At 35.9% G+C, this 25,667-nt stretch overlaps 2 protein-coding genes and 1 pseudogene across 2 annotated transcripts; all 3 read right to left on the bottom strand.

Moving 5' to 3' along the window:
* Positions 1-1,630: 1,630 nt before the first annotated feature.
* LOC113766656 (trans-resveratrol di-O-methyltransferase-like) lies at positions 1,631-2,344 on the bottom strand. Its single transcript, XM_027310825.1, has one exon. The coding sequence runs from the start codon at positions 2,342-2,344 to the stop codon at positions 1,631-1,633; it is 714 nt and encodes a 237-aa protein (XP_027166626.1).
* An 8,776-nt stretch (positions 2,345-11,120) lies between these two features.
* On the bottom strand, positions 11,121-12,099 carry LOC113766653 (annotated as a pseudogene).
* Positions 12,100-14,766: 2,667 nt separating this feature from the next.
* Positions 14,767-18,477, bottom strand: LOC113766652 (trans-resveratrol di-O-methyltransferase-like). Its single transcript, XM_027310822.1, has 4 exons — positions 18,442-18,477; positions 16,837-16,842; positions 15,924-16,739; positions 14,767-15,570 (listed from the first exon to the last, which is right to left on the bottom strand). Exons 1-4 carry the CDS (start codon positions 18,475-18,477, stop codon positions 15,256-15,258), a joined length of 1,173 nt encoding a protein of 390 aa, XP_027166623.1. The 3' UTR covers positions 14,767-15,255.
* Between the last annotated feature and the right edge of the window lie 7,190 nt (positions 18,478-25,667).

Below are 25,667 nucleotides of genomic sequence, written 5' to 3'. Positions count from 1 at the left end.
TTTTTTCTGATTGGGTAGCATTATTATACAAGAAAAATGTTTTAAAAATAGTTTGCAACAGCTACGCTTAATTTATCTTGTCAATGAACACTCCACTTGTACTTAGATACTAAACTAATATTTGACATTGCAAAAAAAAAAAAAAATGAAATCCCTCAAAACTATGATTCTCTCCATGTAGTATTATATTCTGAATTAATTTAGATGAAGACATGGTTACTCGTCTATTTTGAATTATTTGCAATACTTTTGAGGATATAATAGGATGTTATTTTCATTAACAACAAAATAATTGTTTGATATAAAAGCTTAAAGTACCTTTAGAAATGTATATATCTACACAGATAAAACTTAATTGTCAAATCGACTATTGAAACTACTTGTGTCATTCTTTTGAACAATAATAGAGATAAGTTGAAACTTTGTTTAACTATGTCTTTCATTTTTGTTACCTTTCATGTAAAGCGCTCTAACATAACATGGGTTCGATTTAGAGAACGGCTCGTCCAAAGTAGGCATTCTTGGAGAACTGGATTTTGGCAAATTTGTTTTGTCTATTTTTCTTAGCATTGAAACTTGCAATATCTGTGAAAAATCCAGCACAAGGCTGTCAAAAATGGCAGTCTTGATTGAATAACTTTATCTGAATTCTTAAAAAAAAAAAAAAGAAAACAAACTTTGTTTGATTTTTTTGTTCCCTGAATTTCTCGAATGTACGCTGGTCTTTACTCCTAATGGTAGAGTAATTTCATCATCAAACTTCGGATGTGTAAGAACGTGTATGGACAATCATTCTATGGACATGTTCATAGATAGATGATCTACAACCATTCTATGCTTCTTGAGATTATTCAGAATAATCAGCTTTTTCCAACTTATGGACAATTAATATTACGGTAGACATATTTTGGCATCTAGTCAAAAAATAAATAAATAATTTTGGAAGACTTTTTGCCCCTAAAGAGTCATTTACCTATAAATGAACGTTTGCACCTTTACGGGTAAAAGAAGCAAAAGAAAATATTAAAGATGTACTAAAATTTTTCTAGTTAAGCAATGAAATTGATATTTATATTGAATGCGATAATTTACACTCTTGTTACTATGAGATAACAAGTTCAACAAAAACTAAATGCTGCAGAGAGGGGGAAAAATGATGGGATTTGTATCTCAGGGAAAAGGAAAAAAAAAAATCCAAAACCAAACACTTGGTAATTTTTATGTTACAAGCAACAAAATGTTCCTTAACTTAGGGATAAACCTCAATGAGACACCTCATGCCCAAGACTGGATAGACTTTATAGCTACTAAATCCAGCTTCTGAAAACAATTTTGACCATTCCTTCTCAGTTCTTTCCTTGGCAGGGCCGAACATAACCAACATCTGCATGTCCAAGCTAAATTCTGTCTCAAATGATGTCTCATCTTGTATCTGGCTTCCCATTACACTGTCTATAATGATCACCTTAGATGATCACCTTCCCCCCACTGTCCATTTCTGTTAAGTTTAACGGATTCCGTCACCTTTATAATTTAGTTCAAAATATGAGTGGTTGTGTTGTATATTTTAAAATCATGGGAGGTTTTTCTATGTATTAGGTTTATCACAGGGGATTTTTTATTTTTTACCCTAAAGAAAATCAGAATTCAGTGACAGGATGTCTTTAGTTACCTTGAGCAAGATTGCATTAGCACGGGGTACACTATGAAACATATCTCCAGCTAAAAATTCCAAGTTCTCAGCTCCTTCTTGATTAGCAACGACATGTGCGAGATCATATACAGTACATTTTATGCTAGGAAAGTTTTGGGCAACTTTGCCAGTACCACCCCCAACATCAGCAAAAGTTGTCAAGCCTTCAAACACAAACTTGCATTTGGTCATCAGCACTTCTACAGACGACTGATTATCACTAGCCATGGCCTCGTTAAACATGTTTCCAAATCGAACTTCTCGCGCGCTGTAATCCCAGAGATTATTCCCATATGCAATATCAAATGGAGAGGGACCATCATTCTGGAACCACTCGGTCAAGAGATTCCAGGGCTTCAACAGCGCAGGATCACATGATAGAAAAATGTGTGCCCGTACATTGAATGCCTCGTCTTTCAAAAGAAGCTGACCTGCAGAGGTGAGTGCATAGCCTTGAGGGTTTTCAACAAAGAATCCAGAGTTAGCCAAGAATCGCATTAAGCAAAAAATGTGGGCAGATTTAGAAGGCTGGATTGGGAGGACAGAAATCAGGTCAGAAAGTGTGATGGGCTTCCCATGATTACTGATCACATCTGGGATTCCCAACTCAACTGCACATTTTAGACACGCAGATTTCTTGAAGTGGAACATTGCATTCCACACATGAGTTTGAGCTTCAATAAGCTCAACTAAATTCTCAGCTTTTTCCAACTTTTGTTCAAATTCAATGGCATTAATTCAGTAGCCTAATTAAACAATAAATGGTCAAGCAGGACTGCATTTATATGCTAGTAAATTATGGGTAGCAGTGCGTATCTGCTACTAAATTATGGCAGTAGATTCCTCTTGTGCCTCCTATGAGGCTATATTTGATTGGTTTCCACGATTTCAAAGTATCTAAATAGGTTTGGCAGATCTAGAGGTGTCAAACTTCACCAAACCAAATAAATACGCCCAAGCAATTCGATTAAAATATCTAATTTCTGACGCAATTGCAATTATGAGTTAGTAACTGAGAAAATTCAAAACGAATGAACCACGAGCAAGACTGAGAGTAAATTGAAGCTGCCACCATTGATGGTGACATAAAAGTTGAAACAAATGGTTATGGGGGCTTGACTAGCTTTTCGAGGATCGACCGGGTAGCAATTGTTTTGCCGTATTCTTGATGGCAGACCTCTTCCATGTTACAAGCATTTACAGAAAAGGTAATCCAAAAAAATGTTATCATCTTCCTTGTTCACTACAATGGTGGTCTGGAAATTTTTTATTAGAAAATCTCAAATAAGTGTCGGGATGCTTTTTAATTTTGAATGGGCTCACAAAAGGTCGATTCTCTAATTTTGACTCGTCAAGGAAATTTTGTTTAATGTGGCCTCTCACATAAAATAGTAGAAGTCTAAAGCCTATAAGCTGTATGCAAAAGATGATATTGTATTACTCAAGTAATTTTTGTTGTGATCACTAGATTATGTAGGGATAACGTTAAAAACAACTTCTAGAATTCTAAACAAAAGGAAAAAATCTAGAATTCTAACAGGTGGTTTGAAAGATTCAACTTTATGCGGCTGGACTAAGACAATCTAGTAGTTAGAACGCAAAATGAGATAGGATTTGCCTAATGAAGTGCTAAGATACTGATTTGTGGCAGATAGCTTTGGGCTGGGGATTGTATTTTGAATGTTTTCCATGTTGATTTTATTTGTATCTCTTGTGTATAGTATAGGTTTTCTTATGTGTACTTGAGGGCTTTTTCTCTTGAAAAAACGTTGTTGCAAATATTAGCATAAGTTTTACCGTTTGGGGTAAAAATAAATTATTGATTAATTTGGGCCCAAATGCATTAAATTTGAAATTTTCAAGTTGGGCAAATAGGCATGCAGATTTTGCAACCTGCGACATGGAGACACTAACAAGTGGTTTTAGGCTAAGTTATTAAAACCAACATGGGCATCAACCTGACAGGAGGATCGGGTTGGTGGGTCAATGGTTCAACTGGCAGGTCACTGGTTGAACCGTCGAATCACACTATATAATAAAAAATATTTATAATATAATTAAATAAACATATAAATTATAATATAAGTATAGAAATTCTTAAATGTTAAGAAATCATAACCTATTTATATTTCATATTTTATACACACAAGCCATACCCATACGTGTTTTTTAGTTCGTGAATTTATACTGATATTATACACAAATATAAATAATAAATCTAAATATCAAAGAAAGAAAAACAAACCTAATTCTCAAATTTCTTTTCAAATTTTCTCATCTAATTGTCAAAAAGACGACAATGCCAATGTTGGTATGGCTGGTCAACTAAAAAAATTGAGTAAAAAGGTAATTTCAGAAAAATTTTCGAAACCAGCCAGGTTTAACGGGCCATAGGTTCGACCGTTCGAGTCAAATAATTCAAAACGAGTTATTTGCAACTCCGATCCAATTGCTAAATCGCTTGGTTCCATGGCCTATCTACTGATTTGACCGATTCAATATTGGCCGGGCGGGATTTAATAACTTTGGTTTTAGGCAAAAAAGTGTGGCATGGATCTTCAGAAATTAATTCATTTACAGAAAGAGCTCTCTTTTTCTTTATTTCTGTTTTTTTTTTCAAAGCTTCACTAGTCAATAGTTAGTGACGCCCTATTTTTTTCATCTTCAGTTTCCATGTACACTACGCAAAGTGGAACTGAGTATAGCCGACATGTAAGCACATTTGACGGTTAGCAACAAGGAATAAAGATAACGAACAAGCCATGAGTTTCAATCCTGGTCATGTATATCTATGAAATAAAAACTGAATTTAGAAATCTTCAACTTTGGCCTGTGAATTTAGAAAACCACTCGTACATCATCAAGTCTCGAGGTGTTAAAAGCAAAATATATAAATATAGTGAGAATAATCCAACTAGAAACGATTGCCTGTCTCTTTTTAAAGTAAAAATTTACCTCGAATATATGTTAAGAGTTTGACATGAGCTCCCACACGAGATGTTTTCATATTGGATGAAGGGAAGCTGCAAAACTGGTTAGGTGATACTAGTGCGAGTGATGTTTGCTTGAGCTCTAAAAGCTTTCTTTTGAAGAAAATTAAGAGGTTGTTTGAATTGCATTTTGAGGAAGAGATTTTGGGAAAGAAATTGCGGTTATACTTTTTGGATGTAATTTTCATGAAATAAAACGCAATTTTGAACATCAATGGTGGCAATTTTGAAAGTACTGTTATACTTTTTGTTGAATTGTCAAGCATTGCGGCTTGACTTGTGTGGCAAACATTTCCATCCCACATCGATGGCAGCCAAGGAAAGCCTTCCGTTGTTTTCCTATAAATAGGGAAGCGTATGAAGGTTTAAGGTGCACCACTTAAGAGAGTTATATGGGCTATTAGCTTCTTAAGTTATTTAGCCCATTCAGTCAAATATTTTAGGCTCTCTTATTTTGAGTTTAGGAATATTTTCTAAACTCTTTTGTAAGTGCCTATTGGCCTAGGAACCACTTTCCTACGGCTTTTGTATTTCTTCTTCATAGTAGAAATATTGCTCCTCCCTCGCCCGTGGACGTAGGTCAATTTGACCGAACCACGTAAATCTTCTGTGTCTTTTATTTGCTTTGTTATCCGTCTTTATATGGTCGGTTTTACCGCCTAATTATTATATGGCTGGTATCTACCGCCTATCTATTATATGGTCGGTTATACCGCCTACTTTGTGCTAATTTGAGTTTGTCTATTCCTGGCCCGGTCCTAACAAACTGGTATCAGAGCTGGTTGTTATATTTTGCAAGACAGGTTCATCTGGTGGGGCCCGTTCATCTGGTGGGGTCCGTCCATCCTGTGGGGCCCACTCATCCTGTGGGGTCCGTTTATCCGTGGGGCCCGCTCACCTTGTGGGGTCCTTTCATCCCGTGGGGCCCGCCTATCTCGTGGGGCCCGCTCACCCTGTGGGGCCCGCTCACGGGACTTGCATATTTGTTTGGCCAGTTTTTTGAGACAAACTTCAAGTTACAGAATTTGTGGCAACAATGACGATAACAAAGACGGTTGTCGAGAAATTCGACAGGAATGTCAACTTCGGAATGTGGCAGCTCAAGATGGAGGCCATTCTTGTTCAAGACGGAGTTGATCTAGCGATTCACGGAATCGAGAACAAACCAGAAGATGTCAAGGATGCGGATTTCGCCGATATGGATAAGAAGGCCAGATCCAGCATAATCTTAAACCTCTCCGATGAGGTATTGCGTGAGGTAACAACGGAGACTTCGGCCAAGGCTATGTGGGATAAATTGAAAGCCTTGTATATGAAGAAGACAGTCGAAAATCGGCTATATTTGAAGCAGAGTTTGTACATGCTTCGGATGTCTGAAGGTACATCTATACTCTCCCATCTTGATAAATTTGATTCCATTATTATGGATTTGGGGAATATAGATTCGAAAATTGATGATGAAGATCAAGCCCTATTACTTTTGTGTTCCCTTCCCCAGTCTTTTAAGCATTTCCGCGATACTATGATTTATGGAAAGGAAACAATTTCGTATCGGGAAATTAAATCTGCATTAAAATCTAAAGAGCAGATAGATAGGGATATTACTGGGGAAACTAGTGGGAGTCAAGCCGATGGCTTGTTTGTTCGGGGTAGATCTGAAAAGAGAAACACAGAAAATAGAAGTAGATCCAAATCCAGACATAAAAATGTGGTGTGCAATTATTGTAAAAAGAAGGGCCATGTTATCTCTGATTGCTTTAAATTGAAAAATAAAGAAAAGCAAAAAGGGAAATTTGTTGAGAAAAATACTGAATCCGCTGAGGCTAGTATAGCAGCTGATGAGAATGATGGAACCATTTTCTGTGCAACGGAAAATAATTTTAGGTCTAACAATGAGTGGATTTTAGATTCGGGTTGTTCATATCATATGTGTCCCAATAGGGACTGGTTTTCAACATATGAATCAGCTGAAGGTGGAGTTGTCTTAATGGGCAACAACGCTGTTTGTAAAGTTGTTGGCAAAGGCACAATTCGGATTAAAATGTACGATGGTATTGTGAGGACGCTCACAGATGTTAGACATGTTCCAGATTTGAAGAAAAATCTCATCTCTTTGGGCACTCTTGAGTCTATTGGGTGCAGGTATTCAGGTGGAGACGGAGTTCTCAAAATTACTCGAGGAGCTCTTGTTGTTATGAAGGCACACAGATCTGGTACTTTGTATATTTTGCAGGGATCTACTGTTACAGGTGCTGCTGCTGTTTCAACATCATCTTTGTCAGATACAGACATCACCAAATTATGGCATATGCGTTTGGGGCACATGAGCGAAAAAGGCTTAGGCATACTAAGCAAAAGGGGACTTCTTTGTGGTCAAAGTACCGGGCCATTGGAATTCTGTGAACATTGTATTTTTGGGAAGCAGAAAAGAGTCAGCTTCAGTTCACCAGCAATTCACAAGACAAAAGGTACTCTTGATTACATTCATTCAGATCTATGGGGTCCTTCTCGTGCTCCTTCTAAAGGTGGTGCCAGGTACATGTTGACTTTCATTGATGATTATTCAAGGAAAGTTTGGGTATATTTTCTTAAGCATAAAAATGATGTTTTCCTAACTTTCAAGCAATGGAAAGTTTTGATTGAGAAGCAAACAGGAAAACACATTAAGCGGTTGAGAACAGATAATGGCATGGAATTTTGTGGAGGTGAATTTAATGAATTCTGCAAGAATGAAGGAATTGTTCGGCATCACACCGTCAGGATGACGCCTCAACAAAATGGTGTGGCTGAACGTATGAACAGAACGTTTTTGGAGAGAGCAAGATGTATGATCTCCAATGCAGGGTTGACAAACGACTTTTGGGCAGAGGCGATCAATATGGCCTGTTATATTGTCAACCGTTCTCCTTCTGCATCTCTTGATTTCAAAACTCCTGAGGAAGTTTGGTCAGGTACTCCTGCTGATTACTCCAATTTAAAAGTTTTTGGGTGTCCAGCATACATGCACGTGAATGATGGAAAATTGGAGCCTAGGGCTAAAAAGTGCATTTTTCTTGGGTATGCTTCTGGGGTGAAAGGATACAGATTATGGTGTCCTGATCCCAAATTCCCAAAATTTGTAATCAGTAGAGATGTTACTTTTGATGAATTGTCTATGTTATCTTCCAAGAAGGAGTCTTCTAGTCCTTGTACTACTGATAGTACACAGAAGCAGGTGGAGCTTGATATTGGCAGTTCTGGTCCTTCTCAGACCAAATCTTCTATTCAACAAATGTCAGTAGATGCACCTGAGTCTACTGTGGAAGATAGTTCAGAAGAAGAGGAATATTCCATAGCCAGAGATAGACAAAGGAGAGACATTCGACCACCACAAAGATATGCAAATTTAGTTGCATATGCTTTGTCTATTGCAGAAGAAACTGATGCAGTTGGTGAGCCTTCCACCTATTCAGAAGCAGTTTCTTGTGATGATTCTGCAAAGTGGTTGATTGCGATGAATGAAGAAATTGAATCTCTTCATCGTAATGAAACTTGGGTTCTTGTAAAGCCGCCGTCAGCTAAGAAAATTGTTGGATGCAAATGGGTCTTCAAGAAGAAGGAAGGTATTCCAGGGGTTGAAGATGCAAGGTATAAAGCACGATTAGTTGCAAAGGGCTATAGTCAGGTACAAGGTGTTGATTTTAATGATATATTCTCACCTGTTGTTAAACATAGCTCTATTCGTGTTTTGCTTGCTTTAGTAGCCATGTATAATTTGGAGTTAGAGCAGCTTGATGTTAAGACAGCTTTCTTACATGGCGAACTTGAAGAACAAATTTATATGAAGCAACCCCAGGGTTTTGAGATTGAAGGTAAGGAAGACCATGTTTGCTTATTGAAGAAATCCTTATATGGATTGAAGCAGTCTCCAAGACAATGGTATAAAAGGTTTGATTCCTTTATGTTGGGTCATGGTTATTTGAGGAGCATGTATGATAGTTGTGTTTACTTCCGGAAGTTAAATGATGGTTCTTTCATTTATTTGCTGCTTTATGTTGATGACATGCTCATTGCTGCCAAGAATTTGTCAGAAATTCACACTTTGAAACTGCAGTTAAATAGTGAATTTGAAATGAAAGATTTGGGAGCAGCTAAGAAAATTCTTGGCATGGATATCAAGCGAGATCGAGGAGTAGGGAAGTTGTTCTTGACCCAGAAAAATTACCTTGAGAAAGTTTTGGAGCGTTTTGGCATGAAAGATGCTAAACCAGTATCTACTCCTCTTGCTAGCCATTTTCGGCTATCTGCTGCTCAATCACCAAAATCAGATGAAGAGGAAGATTATATGGCACAGGTTCCTTATTCCAGTGCAGTCGGCAGTATTATGTATGCAATGGTTTGTACTCGTCCAGATATTGCACAAGCAGTCAGTGTTGTTAGCAGATATATGTCTTGCCCTGGTAAAGCACATTGGCAAGCTGTGAAGTGGATTCTCAGATACTTGCGAGGTACTTCAAATGCATGTTTGGAGTTTGGAAGAAATAATAACACTTTGGTTGGTTTTGTAGACTCAGACTACGCTGGGGATCTTGACAGGAGAAGATCACTTTCAGGCTATGTATTTTGCATTGGCGGTTGTGCTGTTAGTTGGAAAGCTACTCTACAACCTGTCGTAGCTTTGTCTACTACTGAAGCAGAATATATGGCTGTGACCGAGGCAATCAAAGAAGCCTTGTGGTTGAAGAGTTTATTTAGCGAGCTAAGTCTATATCAAGGTGTTATTGATATTCACTGTGATAGTCAAAGTGCCATACACTTGACTAAAGATCAGATGTATCATGAGAGGACGAAACACATTGATGTGAAGTATCACTTCATTCGGGATATCATTGCTGAGGGAAAAGTCCTTATTCAGAAAATCAATACCAAGGACAATCCAGCTGACATGTTTACGAAACCTCTTCCAGTTTACAAGTTCAAGCAGTGCTTGAATTTGGTTGGTGTTCATTGTTGGTGATTTAAGCCCATTGGGGCTTATGTGGAGAAGGTGGAGCAGTTTTACTATTGTCGATGGTGGGATTCCAAATTTTGCCAAGGTGGAGATTTGTTGAATTGTCAAGCATTGCGGCTTGACTTGTGTGGCAAACATTTCCATCCCACATCGATGGCAGCCAAGGAAAGCCTTCCGTTGTTTTCCTATAAATAGGGAAGCGTATGAAGGTTTAAGGTGCACCACTCAAGAGAGTTATATGGGCTATTAGCTTCTTGAGTCATCTAGCCCATTTAGTCAAATATTTTAGGCTCTCTTGATTTGAGTTTAGGAATATTTTCTAAACTCTTTTGTAAGTGCCTATTGGCCTAGGAACCACTTTCCTACGGCTTTTGTATTTCTTCTTCATAGTAGAAATATTGCTCCTCCCTCGCCCGTGGACGTAGGTCAATTTGACCGAACCACGTAAATCTTCTGTGTCTTTTATTTGCTTTGTTATCCGTCTTTATATGGTCGGTTTTACCGCCTAATTATTATATGGCTGGTATCTACCGCCTATCTATTATATGGTCGGTTATACCGCCTACTTTGTGCTAATTTGAGTTTGTCTATTCCTGGCCCGGTCCTAACACTTTTTATCTCTGTCCTGCATTTTCAATCGGTAGAATCTTGAACATCAACCTATTAGGTTGCACCTACAACTTTGGGTATTTGTCCAGCTACTCTATTGATTTTTCCCCCTTCCAATTTCTGAATTAATCGGGTTGTGTAAATAGTTTTGTTTATGTGCTATTTCTTTGCTTGTTTGAAAAAAAAAAGTGAAAGGAAAAAGTAACAAAAAGGTCAGACGTGCTGTAATTTCATTATTGAGTTGTGTAAAAGCTTTTTCTTTTTGACAGTTGAACATACATATAGAATTTATGATACCTTACTCTTGAAATTCTTGCCTCCTCGTGTGAAGGTGAAAAGAAATTACTGCATAGTTATATTTTCATAAGTTGTATAAAAGAATCAAAAAAGAAAAAAAAATAAGGTTTTGATGAGGAAAATTCAAAAATTGAAACAGCACGATTAGAGTTGAAAGATGAACTAATTTATATGATATTTGAATTGAGTTTAAGAGTTCATTCGAATTTGATTCGATAACTAGTCAAACCAAACTCGAATAACATTTTATATTCGATAGCATTCAAATTCGATAAAAACTCGTTCAAGTTCGATTGGACAAATAAACAAATCAAACTTAAATAAAATTTTAAAATCATTAAAATAATCAAATAAATTTAAATACTAGAGTGTTCGTCTTGATTAAGCTCAATGGCATCCCTACGCACAATGGCTAAATGTTGGGTCTCCTTTTTGGCTAAGTTATCTGCCCTGTAGTCTGTCTCTTGGGGTTAACGAATGATTCCTCAAATTCTTTCCCTGGGACGGGCCATGACAAGAAATAAATACTCAAGAAATAAAATCATTCCTCATCATTCCAATCGTGCAATATCCACTGTTTAAATTAACATTCATATCACAAAGAATTCAAATTAGTCAAGAATACCACATCAAAAAGACATGGTTGTAATGAATCAGCAGCATATATAGATGTGTTTAGAATCAATACTAAGCTGCCTTTTAACAACAAAAAGGTGAATAGGGATCTGTTGCATCTTCTTGGAAAGGTGATCTTACCTTCATTGTAACATCATCTGCAGGAGGAATAGCTACAAACATACTTCCTCCAACAAAGGCTAAACTCTTGTTATTCGCTACCAAGCCGTCAACCACATGAGGAAGATCGAGAACAATACAGTTCAAGTCAGGAAAAGCATCAGCAATTTCCGTAGCCAAAGTTCCAGTTCCACCTCCAACATCCACCAAAGAATTCAACATTGAAAGAACATCCTTGCAATCCCTGATCAGAATACTGCCAACTAGCCTAGAATCGCTAGCCATTCCTTCATTAAAAAAATTATTAAGCCTCAGATCCTGGCCTGCAAGCTCCCACACTACCTTGCCGTGACAAGTCTTGAAGGGATTCACATCACTGTTGTTTTGCAACCACCGGCTAAGGTGGTACCATGGATCCATCAAGGTAGGATCAAGCATGGTGTCACGCTAAAAGGCTCATCTTTTAATAAAAGTTTAGAAGAAGTAGTGAGCATATAACCTTCCTCTTCATCGTGCTGGGTAACTTTTGCCTCGATGAAGAAGCCTGAGTGGATTAGAATCCTCATCAGACGATAGACAAAGGGGGCTTTTGCATTGCCAATTGGAAGAGCATTGGTGAGTTCATCCAGACTCATTGGCTTAACATGCTTGTGATTAATGTCTGGTATGCCGAGTTGAATTGCACATTTGAGGGAAATGGAGTTTATGAAGTTGAATATGTGATTCCATATGTGAGCTTGAGCTTGAAGTAGCTTATTAGCATCACCATTTCTACCCAAGTCCATCTTTCGCTGTCGATTTTGTTTTCCTTTTTGGGTATAACAGGTAGGCATCCAATCTTATAGTTAAAGAGCATATAAGGCCCATACCAATGGATAGGCATGATGATTAGTAACTGGTGCCATGAGTGGCTATAACAATTCAATTTAGTTCTTCTGCGCACTCTTTTTGTTGACTAATATATTTGCAAGATCCAGAAAGGTGTATTTGTACTTGGGACTTCCCCTGATGATAACAGCATCAAAAAAGCAAGTTTTCGCCTACATTGTTGATAAAGCAAAATCCAAAATGCAGGGATGGAAGCACAACTTACTTAGCTATGCAGGAAAAGAGGTACTTCTTAAGTCAGTCATAATGGCATTACCAAATTACACAATGTCATGCTGTAGGTTGCCTAAAGGACTTTGTTATGAAATATGTGGTCAAATGGCAAAATTTTGGAGAGGTCAAAATGAAGAGGATAGGAAGATGCAATGGGTAAGTTGGGAGAAAATTACACAGGTGAAGGGAAATGGAGGTCTGGGTTTTAGGGATCTAGAGCACTTTAATAGTGCTTTGTTAGCAAAGCAACTATGGAGGATATTGATGCAACCAGACCTATTAGTGAGCAGAGTGCTAGGAGCAAAGTACAAAATAGCGCAAACAGGCTGGGATGGAGAAGCTCCAAAGAACGCAACATGGGTGTGGAAAAGTATATACAGCTCTGGACTGGTGCTAAAAAAAGGAATGTGGAAGAGAGTTGGAGATGGGACTACTATCAACATATGGAGGGACAAATGGATCATGGCATCACCAACCTGGAGAATAGCAACTCAGAAACCTCCAGCTTGTAACTTGCAAACTGTGGCAGACTTGTTGATAGAGAAGGAATGGAATACAAAGCTGATTGAGGAGACGTTCTCAGAGCAGGAAGCTTCACAAATATTACAGGTGCCATTAAGTTTGTTTCCCAGAAAGGATGCGGTTTATTGGAAATACTCAAAATCAGGAAATTACACTGTGAAGTCGGGATATGCAGTAGAAAAGGAAGAGGTCAACCAAAGACACAAGAAAAATCATGGAAAGGAAGGAACCAGCTACGCACAGCATAAAGGAAAAGTGTGGAAGAGCTTGTGGGGATTAAGGATGAAGCCAAAGATAAAGCATTTCATATGGAGATGCCTACACAACAGCATTCCTGTAAATGAGTTGATACACAAAAGAACAGGAAAAGGCTCTCCATTATGCAAATGTTGTGGGGAGGGGGAGGAGACAGTGGAACATATGATTTTCTTTTGCAATAATGCTGACCCTATATGGAAGCTGGCCCCAATACAGTGGGACAGATTATTGCAATGGAGATCAAATTTCTGGAGATGGTGGGAAGGTATATTAGAGGCAAGGAGCAGACAAAGAGGAGAAGACCACATCACTTTAACAGCAAACATCATCTGGCAAATTTGGAAGGCAAGAAATGCTCGACAGTTTGAAGGGAAATGTGGAGAGCACATGGCCATACTAGAAACGGCAAAAAATGAATGGCTGGAGTTCCAAGAGGAGCAGGTGGAAAATGAAAAAAAGCATAGGACAGGAACGAGTCACCAAATGCAAAACTATCTATGGAGCCCACCAGACGCAGGGGTAATAAAGATAAACACTGATGCCACGATTCCTACTAAATCAGCAGGAGCTGGGTTAGGAATGATAGCGAGAGATAGTGATGGAAACATTGTCCAAGCAAGAGGCATCAGGAAGTATAGTAGGGGTGGTGCGGAAATGGAAGAGGCAGATGCACTCAGACAAGGCCTGCTAATGGCTAGAGAAGCTGGATGGCGAAGAATTGAAATGCAAACTAATTGCAAAGCTGCCATTGAAACAATATGCAAGACAGGCTTGGGTGAAACACCAATTGGCACGATCATAGAAGATATTAGACATTTGAGTGACATGTTCCAAGACTGTACTTTTTCTTTTGTGTATCGAGATGGAAATAGAAGTGCTCATAAAATGGCACAATTTGCAACTAAACTTGTTTCCAAGGTAATATGGAAACAAAGTTCCCCCCTGTGGCTCAAAGAGAGTATACAGGAGGATAATAGGACCAATGCCCTTTTATGTAACTAAAATCTTTTATTATCAAGTTCATATATGTATAAGAAGAATACCGTTTGAGAAAAAAAAGAAAAAGAAAAAGAAAGGTGTATTTGTGGAGAATGGGCTGGGACGGTTGTCAGGTGCCACCGTCCCAAATGATGTATGGGAAAGATTTTCTCAACAAGGCAAATTTTGATAACGTACAGCCAAAAGCAAGTCACATAACTTTGAAATTACAAACATATATGGATCTACACGAATATTGATTAGATACAATGTCATTGTTCGAAATTGAATAAGTAATTTACATTTTGTTTAGAAAATGTTGTACAACTTAGGCAAGTTAAGAACTGAAAATCTTTTTCAGTTTTTTGTCCATCATGTTTATCCGTTCTTTCTTCAACTTACATTCAGCTGTAATGGCTGAATTTAAAGCGGAAGCGATGCATCTACTTCAACTTCAACAATGTTGGAAACAGTTATTGTCCTTAGCTACCTCAACTCCACACCATTTATACATAATGTGCTTGCGGTGTATTCCAGGCTGGGATTTGGACACATTCCAGTGTTGGATTGTGGTGGGGTTTAATACCAAATCAATGGATTAAATCCTTTATATAAAGGAGGCAAATGAACAATTTTATTACACTCAAAATATATTTAATAACAACACACAAAATAAATTTATATTGGACACTAATAATTGAGCCTCACTCTTGAGAATAGCTGCTCAAACACTCACTCAAAAATTCAACTCGTTCATTTCCTATCTTTCACTTGAGCTTTGGTGCCCTTCAACTGAGGAAATGGGATTTATTTATACAAGCGGCTGTAATTTTTCTCTTCTCATTCAATACCCAATTGCCAGAAAATCCGGTGAACTTCGCGAGTAAATCTGGTTCAAGATACAAGCACGAACCAAGTTGATCAGCCGCCCACGTTCAGCTTCAAGACTGGACTTTGGCAATTTGTCTATTGCCAATAAATGAGTAAAACAAACACTCCAAAGCCATAAAATTCATTCTGAACACCCTGACTAAAGATTCATCGCTCTTTAGCACAAACAACATTTTCAAAAAGCATATTAATTAATAATAATAAACCTCAATGATAGATCTCAATCCCAATACTGCAGTTATCTTATAGTCACTGAAGCCTGCCTCCGTGAAAAGTTTCGCCCAATCTTTCTCATTTCTTTGCCTTCCTTTGAGTAGAACCATCACTACCATATCAAAGAACAGTTGGGTCTCAATCGCCTCATGATCATCATCCCCTTTCTGCAGACTTTTGTAGAACATGTCAACAATTATCACTTTGCCTCCTTTTTCCTTGCTAGGAATTGCTTCTTTACATTTTTTTAGTATTTGTACACACTCATCATCGCTCCAATCAATCAATATCCACTGCTCGATTGCAAATTATATCACAATGAAAGAAAATTTTTGTTAGAAACACTACACCCCATCTAAAGCTTTTTGCGTCAAAAAGGAAAAACAAAACTATTCTCTTATAGTACCAAACACATGCAATCAATTTGACGTTTAAAACTTTGTTCTTTTTTTTTTCCCACTTCATGATGCAGTTCTTAGATTAAGCATAGCCTCAATTTCTACTACTCAATCTTACTTTTGAAGTTGACACTTCTTATAATTGGTGAATTTTAATCTTATGAACTCAGGCAATAAGGATAAAAATCTAAATAACACTACTATAAAAAAAATTGTCAACTAGAAAACGTGCAACATCGATTTCATACCTTCATTAAAACAGCATCTGCAGGAGGAATGGCTTCAAACATGTTACCTCCAACATAGGCCAAGTTCTTACTACTCTCCAAGCCATCAACAACATGAGGAAGATCAAGCACAGTGCATTTCAGGCGAGGGAAAGCATCAGCAATTGCCTTAGCAAAGGTTCCAGTTCCACCTTCAACATCCACCAATGAATTCAAACTCTCAAAAACATGCTTACAATCTTTGGTCACCACACTACTAACCAGCCGGGTATCACTAGCCATTGCTTCGTTAAAGAATTGATTAAGCCACGGCGCATGACTTGCAAAAGCATAAATTGACCTCCCATGGCAAGTATAAAATGGGGTTTCGTCACTATTCTGAAACCACTGGCTGAGATGGTGCCATGGATCAGTCAAGGTGGGATCGAGCATGGCTAGTAAAAATGGCGTCATGCTAAAAGGGTTACTCTTTAAAAGGAGTTCAGAAGCAGAAGTGAGCAGATAACCCTTTTGATTATCATTCTCATTTCCAGGAATCTTTGCTTCAATGAAGAAGCCTGAGTGGATCAAAATCTGCATGAGACGATAAACGAAAGGGGCTTTTGCATTCTTGATGGGAAGAGCATCGATCAATTGATCAAGAGTCATCGGCTGGCCATGTTTGTGAATAGCGTCTGGAATGCCTAATTGAATTGCACATTTGACGGACATAGAATTTATGAAGTTGAATATATGGTTCCATATGTGAGCTTGTGCTTGAAAAAGCTCACCAGTATGATCACCAATATTTCTAGCCGAATCCATTTTTTTGTTTGAAATTCTAGGATTTTTTTTTCGCTTTTTGGTTGGGAATTACAAGTAGAACTCGCATTTTATAGGCCGGGTATGGGATTCACAGGAATAACGTTGCAATAGTTTCTTCTAATAGTCTGACAAGAACCTGTTAGCAAAATAAACAATGAAATCAACTCAGAAACAAGGATCCAAAGGCAGCTGACATCAGTTTCCTTTTCTTGACCAATTCATATATGAGTATATGGGTCAGTCTAGTCTCCTTCTTGGTGTAACTACACATAATTCAGTGTTTCTGGAGACGTGCTTAAATTAAAGTGTATAATCAGCACTTATTAATTAATTGTTCTTTGTGTCGACTCGTATTATCACTTGAGAAAATCGCATAATGCACGCTGCTGGTGGTGCTTCTTGTTTGGAAGACGAAGAAAAAGAAATTTAAATTGTCACAACTTTTGAGCCGTGGTTGAGTAAAATTTTACGTTGGTGCATCATTCTTGAGCAAATTCTCTTTTCACAACGATCTGGTGTATTGCAATGCTTAAGAAACATTATTCTTGTCCTAAATATAGTGATCGATTTCTTAATTGGAACGTTAAGCCTTGTTTTCTTCCTACTATGAGAGATTTACAACTCTAATGGATTCGAAAATTAGTACTAGCCATTATTGTTAATCAATATCAAATACTAGAATTTGATGAAATGTGGAACCAATGTTATTTTGGGCTATTCTTTTATTCATAATGTATATATGCATAATTTGCAGCTCTTAGATTTAGAGTCTTCGACCAATAAAATATGGGGTAATTGAACATGGCATGATGCTAAAGTAAATGAAGTGGTCTTTAATTTAGGGTCTTATCTAAAAAGTGTCCATTAGGCATTCATTGCTAAGATGATGTTCACATGTAAATATCTTAGAAATGTAAAGTTAAATAAAGAAAATTTATAGAATGTAAAGCAATGATCAATTTAGCAAGGCTGATTGGCTGGCCATACCAATTTCTGCTTATGAAGTTAAACTGCACATGTGAGGAATAGAGAGTTTATGAAGTTGAATATTTGTTGGCTTGAGCTTTGATTAGTTTAGCAGTTTTTTTTTTTACTCTTAAATGATTTCAATTGCAAGCCAAATAGAAATTGGACAAACAATGTCCTATCAAAATGAGCATATTGAGAAAAACATATATGTAAAAAAATGAATTAAAAAATACAATGAGATCAATTAAAAAACACATTAAATTTGACAAAGTTCAATTAACCTTTGTCACAGCATCTCCAGAAACTGACTGTTTACTATTAATTCAACATAAACAAAACTTAATGCAATGACGAAGTAATAACCAGTTCCTCTCAATTAGTCATAATTCATCAAATTATGCGAGTAAATCAACATGGGATTTCCGAATCACGTTACATGCCTTTTCCAGAATGCCAGTAGCCATGCAAAGGATGGATGATGATGATGATGATTATTATTATTCTGGGGTTTATGGTTATAGTTTTGAGGCAGATTGTGACCCATTGAGGGATGACCTCCACTCAAAACCATTTTGTCTCCTCAAGTTAAGTTAATGAAGTTACTGTATATCAAGAGTTAATTTGTGAATTGTAAATCATCAAGAGTGTTGGTCAGGGAAAATTCAGGGAAGAAATGAAATTATTCCCTGAAATTAATTGGGCAGCTAAGCAGCCCGTGTTCTGCTTTCACATGCTTAGCTTGCTCTCAAATTCCTCACAAACTTACTTGGTTCAAAGCAATTGGCATTTGCATAGTCGCCATTTCCCCATGGGGCTGTTCATGGAGCAGCGAGCTAGCATATTACCCAATGACAATTTGACGGCTAATCTTATTATGATTATTCATTTGGGTATTAGTTATCTGCAGAAATGAAAAACAGATAAAAATCATACTGTAAAACTCCAAATAAATATTTTTTAAAAAATTGTAAGGGCAAATTCCACTTTACCCCCCTGTGATTTAGCGTTTTTCACATAACCCCTCTATGGTTTCAAAAGCTATACATAACCTCCTTATAGTTTGGATTAAAGTGTCAAAGTAAAGAAAATAGTCACTCGTAACGGCGTCATCTAAAATGTCAAAAATACCCTTATGTAAGGCTGAAATTTATGTATTAACCAAGGGGGGTTATGTGTATATTTTGAAAATTATAAGGGGGTTATATGGTAAAGTATTAAACCATAAGGGGGTTATATGGTAAAATATAAAAATTATAGGGGGTTAATGTGTCATGTATTTATAAGGGTAATTTCGACATTTTTAGAAGTTCCGTTACGAGGGACTATTTCCGTTACTTTGGCACTTTAATCCAAACCATGAGGGGGTTATGTATAGCTTTTGAAACTATAGGGGGGTTATGTAAAAAAGGGTAAACCACAGGGGGGTAAAATATAATTTACCCAAATTGTAAAGCTCCACTTGTTACTTAGCTTAAACTAGCACTTCATGATATTATCCCATTCTTTGCGTTTGCAGAAATGTTAGAGATGGTGTTGCACATCTCATTATGCATTAGGTTAGAAAGGTCATGATAGACTTGTCCTTGCACCTTAAAGATTGGAATTAGCTAGCCAGTTTCATGAATAACCATACATACGTGCACGAAAAAATCTGGTCAAAGCAAAACTGATTGAAACCATACATAGGTTTGGCCATCCATGCAGTACATAGGATAGGATTTCTAATTGCCAGAAGTATGCAAGTCATGAATAGTAATAGAACATCAATCAGCAGCCATTATGATTTTAAAAAATATATATATTTTGGTGGGTTTTCTAGCTGTAGCACAAAGAAACTATAATTTGAAAATGGTATAATGAAAATCACTTCAAATCGTAAACATCACTTGGATCTACTAACATGATCAGGACTTATTGAAAATGAGCATGTGTTCAATTTCACCTATATTTCATTTGAAAATAGTACATAAAAACAACTCAATTAAATACCAATTGAATGAGATCTTAAAGTCTAATAAAAACTGATAGGTTATTAACCATTTGAGATATAGACCCTAATCCAAGGATGTTAACCAACCTAAATGTGTTTTTTTTTTTATGGTCTCTGAACTGATAGCTGCATCCAAAATGGCTACAGTCTTCCATTTCGCCTACCTGATCTGTTGATTACCACCTAATCCCTTACATCTTTTTAATTTTCGAGTAATTTTGCCACTGCTTAAGTTGTATTAGTAAGATTTCAAGAAGACATGATTTTTTTTCATATGTTCATCAGAACATTTTAGATATAATTAAACTATGTTATGCAATTAACTTGGAATGAAGTTACAAATTTCATGTTATCAATTTTATACGCCAGATGTTGAGGTTTTGACTGTTATTAGCTTCTTTGCTCCGTAGTGGTATTCTAACTGAATTTTATCTTTATAAGTTTTGAGCAAGTACTAATATAAAATTCAGTTTAATAACAATGAATGCATAAATGCAGTGAGATAATAGAGAAATCCATATCATATGGCCATTTGTAGGCAGATAGATCATTGATAGTACTAATCTACTGGCTAATTGCATGAGCATTATAACTAACACTCTAAGGTGGAAAATGAACCTATAAATTTTTTTTACCGTGTATATTGCTGCTGCACAAAACAAGAATAATATTAACAAAACAGCCTCCATTGATCTCACACAGATAAGCAAACACAGACTAATATCTCCAAAATACCTATCTTGTACAGACATCCTTCACTAAGAGAATCATCAGACTTCACTCTTATTATGTTTTTGTCTAAATTTAACATCCCAAATTTATTTTCATTAAAAATTTCCTCTCTTATATGGTTAAATGGGACATAAAATCATCACAAAAAAAAAGAAATAATTCTTTTCTATCTTAAAATGGGACCTAAAATTGTTATAACAAAAAAAGATTAATTCTTTTGAATTTATCTATTAAAATTTGAGGTATCCAATTGAATAACACCAAAGATTGACAATATGTATAATCATCATTAGAAAATTAAAAAATATATATCCAATTCAAATAGAAAATTTTGAACTTTACTGAATCATCATCATCATCAAGTAACATAACACAATATACCAGAATTAAAAAAAGGAGAAAAACCCAAAACAGAATATGAAAAATAAAAGAAAAAACAACTAATCAATAAAAAACTAAAAATAAATGGAAATTAAAGTAAAAAATGTAAATATGGAAAATGAGCTCATGCAAAGGTGATCAGACTTTGAAAATTGTGAAGACGTCAACAATCGGACATTGATTTCCCAATTACAATATTTTTTCTAAAAAAAGATAAAAAGAAAACATATTATGTATAAAAAGTCTACAATTCCAACTATCAATTACCTTTTTTTTTTTTTTTTTTTTAAAAAAAAACATCCTTATTTATTATATGTTAACCAAATACATCATATCATTCCATCCGGCGAAGAGCCGCAACTCCTAACCTATCTAAGTGGAAAGCTCCTCTCGCAATTTGGGGTAATGCTGAAGCTGCCAAGTATATCTCCTCCCGGCCCAGCCGACACCCTTCACTGGCCAATGTATCTGCCACCTGGTTAGCCTGGCGATAACAGTGACGAACTCGTGGAACGTGATGCAACAGCCCAAACAACTGATAAACCTCCTTATAAACACTCCAAGGGCACCGAGATGTCCGATTTAAAACCTGCACTAGCACCAAGGAATCCAGCTCAACCTCAAATGAATCAAAACCCCGCTGGAGGCATAACCTGACCCCAAAAAGAAGAGCCCGGGCCTCAGCCTGCATACTCGAAGCCAACCCAAAATTACACGAAAACGCCAGGATCAGCCTACCACTAGCCTCCCGAAGCACACCCCCACCCCCACTCTCCCCCGGGTTACCCTTGGAGCACCCGTCTGTGTTGAGCTTGAGGCCCCCATGAGAAGGCCTTACCCAACTAACTAGCATGTAAGACCTAGCTGCATTCCAACTAGAAACCTCCAGATAAAAATCTACCCACCAACTATCAATTACCTGATTTCTAGTTTCACTTAAAGATTTCATGGAATCACTGTCCAATAAGGTTTGTAATTTTGCATGTATGCATCATTAATTCCAATAGTCGAAATAACCAGGGTATCTGGTATACATTAGTAATAGCAATTGTCCTTTGGAATTAACTTCTTGAAAAACATATAAAGATACAAATTAAAATATTACTTATAAATTAAGAGACTCCTTACCGAACACAGGAGCAAGAATTATGAACAAATTCAACTACGGTTTCTTCTTCTTTGATAAAATTTCCCCGATATCAATGAAATAATAATGGATATAAAACTATCGTGTATTGATGATAAATATTAACTAGTATTTGTATTTCAACGGGAGATTAGCAATCAACTGTCAAATATTGTTGATTAGTGTCAGCATTAGTATTCGAACAAAAGACCACTCAATGCTGTCAATTGGATACAAAAGAAAAAGAGAAAGACAAGGAAGAAGAGGCTAATAAAGTTCAAATTGTAAACCTCGTTATATAGGAATATTGTATCCATGATACTCAATTTTACGCTCGCGCTAACACTTCTATAATTTTGGACATACTAGTGATACCGTACGTGCGTTGCACGTGGTTGGATGATATGTAGTTATATCATTTTGTTTTGTTTTTATAATGAGTTTACCTTTGTAATGTAGAGTTGGGAATAGAAGCAAGGGTGGGAATTGCATGTTACAAAATTTTGTAAAGTAAGCAATGCAAAGCAATTTTATTGAATGAAAGATGAAGAAAAAGAGAAGATATTAAACGTGAAACAGTAATCATTAGTGTTTTAATCTTTCTCGACTGGAGTTTTGAGCTTGGATGCATTACTTCTTGCTCCCCCTTTTTTGGTTTTGAAGGACTGTAGTGGAACATCATCGTTAATTTCAATCACCTTTGAATTTTTGTCTTTTATTATGCTTTGTCGAGCATGTTGTTCAGATGCAATAGATGGAGTAGCATCTTCTTGTTTGTTTGTATTTGATAGTTGCTCGAATGCTATTGCCACCATTGATAGATGTCCATGAGAGGAGTGCCCGATCCTATTAAGCTTGACGAGGAATTTGAACTCCTTATGCTTTGCGGCAATCATTTTCTTATACAACTTTGATTTCTCCTTGTCCTGTTGGGTTTTCAGTATTTGTAAATCAGATAGGTTTAAATTGAATGCTTAACTAATAAGAGTTGATGTGTTTATTATTTTAATAATTTTTAGGATATTACCTTGAAAGATGTAGTGCTATCTATATATTCTTGTATTGGGCATCCAATAAAATTAGTTGCCAAGTCCTCAAATAATATTATTGTTGCTACATCTTGTCCATCGATGACTTCCATCCTTATATTGTACCTATTTTGGAAATGATATTAAGTTGTTAATTGTGTTTTTCAAGTTTGCCTTTTAAAGTCTAGCTTTCATGTCATGTATTTAATCGAGTGACTTACCTTGGTGTAAAATCTTTTGTTGGATAATTGCATTTAGGGCATTCTGCATCTTCTTCAAAGTTGATAATTTTGGTGTTGCATCCTTTACAAGCATTATAGTATAGTTCGGCTTTGTTCTCTATATCGTTAACAATTGCGTTGGAAGTGTAGAAAACATGCTGCAAAAAACAGTTATTTGTTATTGTTTTTATGATGTTTGGCTTTTTTTTCAAGGAATTTTCTACATTGAAGATTTATGAGGCGATAAATTTACTCTTTCAATGCATGTTGTTGATGAATAATATTTTTGAGTTGAATGTGCTCGGCCAAGTCCATCTTGTTCTTCAAGATTGTAGCTTCAATATTTTCACTTTTTTTTTTTGTAATAATCCTATATAAATTTTCAGTATTGTAATTCATGGCATTCAATTTGTATACAAAAAAGAGTTTAAAAAAAATTGTATTCATACCACTTTTGAAGTTTCAAAACTTCTTTGCAATTTGGATTGACTTATAGAGTTGACATCAATGTTGTTGACAGTTGAAACTCTCCTAGAATATTTTAAAATGTCAAGTTGTAATTATAATATTATTTTATTTTTACTATTGATATTTTTACCTTGGTATTCAAATTGTATTGCTGCAATTGCTGGTTTTTGAGATGCAACTTGTTATAGAAATTGACCTTCATTAATTGCCATATCTCCCCATAAGATGATTTTCATAGTGGCAAACCTACAGTGTGAGGATAATTTTTATATTTTAATATAAAAATGTTAGGCATGAAGTAATGATTGCGAAGTTGTGAAATAGGAAAAGTATTAGGTGGCCGAATTATGAACACTCTACATATAAAGAAAAAAGTGATGCTGGACGTATGTTTTTTTTATACTTGGAGCTTCAAACATTTATATAGTAAGAAAGCAAGCTAAAAAGTAATCTTACTTTTTGTTTATTATCAAGATTTCTCTCTTTTAAGTGTATCCACCTTGTCTTTTTGGAAGCACCAATATTTGAGCCACACTTTTAACAACTCACTCCAATGACATCTATAGAAAATAAGTTTATTTTGAATGTAAATAAGTACAACGATTCAGCCTAATAGTGTAGAAAATTGTTAGAAGTTTTGCAGAAGAAATTTGATTGATTTTGGAAGAAAATGTTACCTATTCATTTGTTGATAAAGTTTAGTTTTTTTGCCTCTTCAAACTCGTTAGGTGCATAAATAATGTTCCTTGTTGGTACATGAGAATGGTCTTCTTTGATGTGAGTGTAATTTCGTAGGACCAATTCAATCTCATTGTTGACATTTGCATACGAAGTGTTTGTTTTATTCACACTTCCATTTGAAAGTAAGTACAATTTATTGTATTGAAAATTATTTCCAAATCTTGCCATGATATCATCAAACATGATAACTTGAATTTTGTTCCCTGTAAATTTATTAAAATGTAAATAAGAAATGGTAATAAATTGCAAAATATAAATAAAAATTAACAGATGAACATGAAAGTATATATTTTCTCACTTCATCATGGACCAAAATTAAATTTTGCAAAGTTGAAGAAGAAGTAGAAAAAGGAATAAATATAGTGGTGATTTGATCGCCATAGTAAATAGACAGAATATTAGAGTTTTTTTTGTAATTTTTTAAAAAAATAGGAGTAAGCTTTGACATGTTCACTTTTTAAAAAATCTTTTTCTAGCCAATCAGTTAATTTTAAAATTTGAAAACCTAATACAAAAGAAAAAAAAAAGAAATAATAGTAACTTGGTCCTGGAAATGGGAATAAATTACAAAATATAAATATAAATTAAGAGATGAACATAAAAATATATATCTTCTCACCTCATCATCAACAAAAATCAATTTCTACAAAGTTCCAAATTTTTGTTTTTCAACATAATGCTCAATATTAAATTTTCATAATAGTAAAACTCGAATATTCCACATCGTTTCTTTTGGCTTCAGTGAACCGATGAAACAATTCTCTTGTATTGCCATCATACCTAAAAATATGAGGGCAAAAAACTCGAAACTGGTAGATTAGTAAAATGAAATGTGAAAATACAAGTATAGTAAAGGTTTTAAGTATAAATATAATACGTAAAAGGGTATTTGAGAAAGTAAATTAATGGTAATAAAAAAAAACAAAAGAAGAAAAGGAAACAAGAATAGCATATCGCAGATGTGGCAATGTTTTCCTAACATCTACATTTAAAATCGGACAATTTCTGCTTTCCTTTCCACCTCCTCCCTCTCCTGCCCAATTCTCTCTCTATATATTTTTTTTGGCAAAATCGAACTATACTATTTGTGTATGCTGATCGATGAATTTGTATTGCTTGGTTGTATTGGAGGGAATGTGAAGAGGTTTTCACCAAGTTTGAGAAAGGTATGTGTACTGCAGGTACCTATAATACTTCTTTTGCTCTTCTTCTGTTTCTTTTCTCTCTTTTCTATGTCTAAGGGTGTTGGAAATTGGGTGTAGAACTTAGTAAAGATGCGATATTTATATAAATGTAACGTTGTCT

The sequence above is a fragment of the Coffea eugenioides genome, chromosome 3, assembly GCF_003713205.1.
Source record: "Coffea eugenioides isolate CCC68of chromosome 3, Ceug_1.0, whole genome shotgun sequence".
Lineage (NCBI taxonomy): Eukaryota > Viridiplantae > Streptophyta > Magnoliopsida > Gentianales > Rubiaceae > Coffea > Coffea eugenioides.
Note: the sequence above shows the minus strand (reverse complement) of the source record. Positions and strands in the feature narration are given on the sequence as shown.